Genomic DNA, 5151 nt, shown 5'->3' on the forward strand with positions numbered 1-5151 from the left:
GCGGTTTAATTTTAGATTTTAATTCGCGACGTTTCGACACCTTTGCAGATATCATGGTCACGGACAAACCGCGATAAAATCCGTAAAAGTAGTTTTATTTCAATGTCTAACATTCGCGTAAACCTAAGATATTTTTTTATATGAAAGCACAAAATTCAATGCGTATTGGAAACTCCATTTTGTAATAAATTCCATCTTATGATATTCGCCTTTATAAATATTTATCGTAAGAAAATGTTAACTTTAATATTAGGTGCCATATTCACTATAATTATTAATAATAATAATTAATTAATATCCTTTCTTAAATAAAAGTACCTGCACCAGTGAGAATTAACCTGCTTATAATAATAAAATAATAATAGGCCATAATAATAACAATTTTAATACTAAGAAATTAATAATTCGGAATTGTATTATTATTTTTAATGTGTAAATTTAATATTCTTAATATTATTTCTAGTTTCATTTATTAAGAGTATGTTTGGGGATAAATAAAAAATGTTTTTTTAACCCCCCCCCCCCATCTGTAAATGGCTCGACCGTTTTTATCGCACTTGCACATTTAATTCAAAACAAATTATATTGAAATCGCTCAATCCATTCGGGAGCTATGATGCCAGAGACAGATAGACACGTCAAACTCATTACATCCCTCTATTTGCTTCAAGGGTTTCAAAATACAGGTAAAAAGTGTCATAGTGTGTACGAGAACTAAGGTTTACTCTTACAAAGGACAATAACGCATTATCCGTATGAAAATAATTGAATCCGGTTAAGTATCACAGGCACTCATTATGATATAGGTCACCCATCCACGGACCAACCGCATGACGGGTAGCTTAACCTGTGATCGAGCAACTTGCATAGTTGTCATTTAGCCAGAAGTTCCTCCTTTCCTTTATTAGTATGTATTTTATCCCCAAATATATAAATACGACGACTTTAGCTTGAAATTATAGAGTAATTTAACTATTTGTAAAGAAATCTAAATTATTTTTAAGCACATAGATATTTATATTATAATAAAATTTATTAATTATTGAAGGTTGTTTCATTTTATTCCCTATTGTTATTTGTTTGAACTTTTCCGATATCAAAAAATATTTCAAACTAGCTGTTGCCCGCGACTTCTTCCCCGTGGTTAGAAGATATAAGTTATGATTTATACCTGCCCTGTGTTTTTCACATTTTCCATTGCATCTTCGCTCCTATTTGTCGCCGCGTGATGGTATATAGCCTAAAACCTTCCTCGATGAATGGTCTATTCAGCACAAAAATATTTTTTCAATTTGAACCAGTAGTTCCCGAGATTAGCGCGTTCAAACAAACAACTATACTATAACAACTCTTCAGCTTTATATATTAAAGTATGGATATAGATTTCAATTTATCAGGAAAGCCATTAACATAAGCGTGATGTTCTTCACGCTATGATTAAAAAGAACGGAGAAGTAATAAACTATGTTACATGTATTTTACGATACCTATGTTGCTCTGAAACTAGTTATCCAAATCAAAATAAATAATAGATTAAAAAATCTAAAAACCCAAGTTTTCAAATGTGACTCCATTCAAATTTTATCAAAATCAGTCCAGCTGTTGTTATAATTATAAATTGCATTGTCATCAGGTTTGAAGCTACCCTGAAAATTTCAGCCTGCTAGCTTATCGGGAAGTGCCTCAAAATTAAGTTACAAAAATCCAACCGGAACGACAAACAAACAAAAAAAGTGAGTGTATAAAAACTCCTAACATATCTTATATAACTAAACGGATGTTGTCACGGGAAACAGCTAGTCGTTTTATGAAGGTAAGTATTATATACCAACAAAAATAATGGTTCATATGAGCCCTGGGTTTGTAGCCGTTGCTGCGTTAAACCGAATGCTTAATAGTGTCAAATTTAATCCAATTGCCATTTATTCATAGGCCATTGTAAATAGCAGAATTGAAACCCTGGTATTGCAGACTCGAATCCAGTCTAAGCTTTAAATATTTCCATTGCATCTAAGAGCGAAATGGAGGTCTGTATATATACTGTCTGTTATAAACAACCTGTTGACAGCTGATTTTAAAATTAACTAACATACAAAATTATATCTCAACAATAAAACATGCAATTGAAAACAACCTGTTTTTAATGACATCTAGAAAAAAGAACTTAAAAAAATCATTAAAACACTTTTAATATTTCAATAGTCTCGGTTCTGGGTATTTGCCTTTTGGTCCGTTGAACCAGTAGTACCCAAGGTCTTGCATTTCGTCTGGCTCCCAATGGTACCGTTTCGGCAGGAATTGAGGAAGTCTTCTTCTCCCATCTTCACTGTCCGCAGCAGAAATATACCTGTTCCCTTGCACATAAACTTCTTCATCTCCCTTTAGCTTTTTGAGCTTTTTCAACGCCATTTTCTTCTTTCTTTGCATTTTCATCTTCTGAAAACTCTTCTCGATACTATTCGACTCAGATTCAATAACTGGACTTGGAGTATGCTTCTTCTTTTTATAAATCGATTCCTCTGAACTCTTCTTGAATAGAGACTCTGTGCTCTTCTTTTCTGAGGCGGAATTATCTTCTGAACTTGACGTGCTTTTTGAATATGATTCATGTTCTTCTGAAGACTTGCTATTTGAGTATATGGAACTGACGATCATTTTCTTTGGTTCCTCAGAGGATGATGATGATGTGAAAATCTTCTTTATTTTAAATTCTTTCTTGTGTTGCCTAGTGTGAGATTTTTTCGGATTCTTCCATTGTTTCACGTATATTTCTTTTGGCGGCTTTGTCTTATCAGAATTATCGATGATTTTGAATCTAGTCAGCGTTCGATACGGCATCCTATTCTTTTTCTCGTAAACCTCATTATCGGCGAAGGTTTTGCGTTTCTTCAATCTATTATATTTCCTCGAATTCTTAATCCCTTTACACTTCTTGCCTTTACATCTAATTTTCTTCAGGCTTGGTGTGTTAGACAAGTATAGGAAGTCTACATAATCCCAGGGGATGTCTCTTAAAGCTGGTTTGCTTCGGAACAAATCTTTAACGTCTACATACTCGAACGGGCCATGGTTTGCCGAATTTGGTGTTCTTAATTTTGTTAAATCTTCGAAAGTGTCCAGATGGTATATATGTCTGCCGTAGTGTAAGATAGCTTGTCTTGTATGCCGTCCTTTTTTGCCCTTAGTCGGCCCAGAAGTCAAATCTTTGTGTTTCGAATTGTGTGACGTTTTAAATAGATTTTTATCCTTGTTTGAGAAGATTGATGCTTCGTCGTAATCTTTCAGGAGATAGAGCTTGCTTTCAGTAATATCTGCTGTAAAATAATGTAAATATTAAGGTTTGTGAGAGTGTTGGTCTAGTGATTAGTGGCCCTGACTGCTGTTTAAAAGGTCATGAGGTCACTTTCCTCTTACATGTTTGCGTAATGAGCATTTTTGTTCTAAAGTATCTGTCTCGGTGTGATTTAGTAATTTAGTATTGAGAGGATTTTTATTAGTCTAGTACTCATAAAATCTTTTCTTTTTTTGAGTGAAAGTTGTGGAATTTATTATCTTATATAAGTTAAAAGTATGTGTTTATGTTTAGTTAGTTCATCACTTTTTTAGTTCGCTGATACTGTGCAGCAAAATATTTTACTTAAAACTTACTTTTACACGGGCGAAGCCACGGGCAAAAACTACATAGGCGGGTAAAGAACTTTAAAGTTCTCTCGTATAGTGAATTATACTTTGTCCGTTTTAGGAATAACCTTTTGACGGATCATAGATTTAAAAAAAAAACAACCAACCATTTAGTTCTGTTATTCATTAAAATAAAATTTGTTTAGTTTTAGACTAGATGACGAGAGTGAACATTGTGAAATATGTATCAAATTATTCTTACCGAAAAAAACAAAACTTATGAAACACACATTCACCAGTAACATTTTATTAAATATACAATTTTCTTAAAAAAAGAAAGTAGGATAGAAAACTAAATTGAATTTTTCCATTATAATTGGTTCCAAGTCTGGTCCAAAGAGATTTCACGCGAGCAATGCGCATTCAATTTAATTGCATTTATAATTGAAACTACAATTTCATCTTGTAATTTGATCTTAACATGATTTTACAGTTATTCAATTTATTGTCTGTGCGATGTTTTTTATAGTATTTTTCTTCGTAAACGCATTGCAGTAAGGACGCCGGTTCCATTAAAAAAACAAATATAAAATATTTATTTATGAAAAGTTTGTGGCTACAAATTTGTCTGCGCGGTATTTCAAGTAGCTTATATTAGGGTGGTGTAGAAAAAACGAATTTTAATATAATATACCAGAAGTGATAAAATTATCTGTTTTCATCTAGACTTCAATCATTTCAATTTATTTCTGCCAAACCAAATATGCAATTTTCGTAACCATTGATATTTTTGCTACTTCACGGATTGTCGAGTGGTTGAGGTCACCACGCCAAACCCAATGAGCGCGACGTGTTAGTTCGATCTCGTAGGACAAGCATTTGTGTGACCCACGAATTCTTGTCCTGAGTCTGGGTGTCTTGTGCATGTGACTTGATTGTTTGTAAAACCCGTAACACAAGTATTACTAAAATAAAATATCGCGGATGGAGAAAAAACAAACTCTTTTAGCGTCGGGAGTTAAAAATCAAAGACATACTTACAATGGGAAAATTTATTACAAAAGCGATTACAAAATGTTTATGTTTTAGTCTTAGATAATTTACAATTAAGTACAAAATACGTAATGCGGATTATCATACTAATATTATAAAGACCAGTTTGTTTGTTTGTCACAAATTCATATGAAACAGCTCAACAATATTGATGACTTTATTAAGTTATGCAACGTTTTACTCACGCGTACTTAACGGGATCGCCCGACTAGTTTCGGACCCAACCGGAGTCCTTTATCATGAGCTGACGCGGCGGGCGAGCGAGTCAAACTGACTGTTCTGCTACTGAAACTAGTCGGGCAACCCCGATAAATACGCGTGAGTAAATCTTTGCAATATTAAAAAATGAATCATTCTCAAGCTAGTTACTATCAAAATAATAGGGATGCCGGTATTTTTTTTGTTTCGTCAAATACTTTAATTAAAAATATTGGATACGTATTTTTTATTTTGTCCCGCAAACATGAATTCATTAAA

The 5151-nt window shown here is 33.2% G+C and overlaps 1 protein-coding gene across 1 annotated transcript; it reads right to left on the reverse strand.

Moving 5' to 3' along the window:
• Positions 1–2010: 2010 nt before the first annotated feature.
• LOC113508668 (E3 ubiquitin-protein ligase RBBP6-like) lies at positions 2011–3926 on the reverse strand. The gene is made up of 2 exons (XM_026891750.1): positions 3884–3926; positions 2011–3314 (listed from the first exon to the last, which is right to left on the reverse strand). The coding sequence occupies exons 1-2, from the start codon at positions 3924–3926 to the stop codon at positions 2188–2190; spliced, it is 1170 nt and encodes a 389-aa protein (XP_026747551.1). The 3' UTR covers positions 2011–2187.
• Positions 3927–5151: the final 1225 nt, after the last annotated feature.

This window comes from Trichoplusia ni, chromosome 3 (assembly GCF_003590095.1).
Source record: "Trichoplusia ni isolate ovarian cell line Hi5 chromosome 3, tn1, whole genome shotgun sequence".
In the NCBI taxonomy this organism is placed as follows: domain Eukaryota; kingdom Metazoa; phylum Arthropoda; class Insecta; order Lepidoptera; family Noctuidae; genus Trichoplusia; species Trichoplusia ni.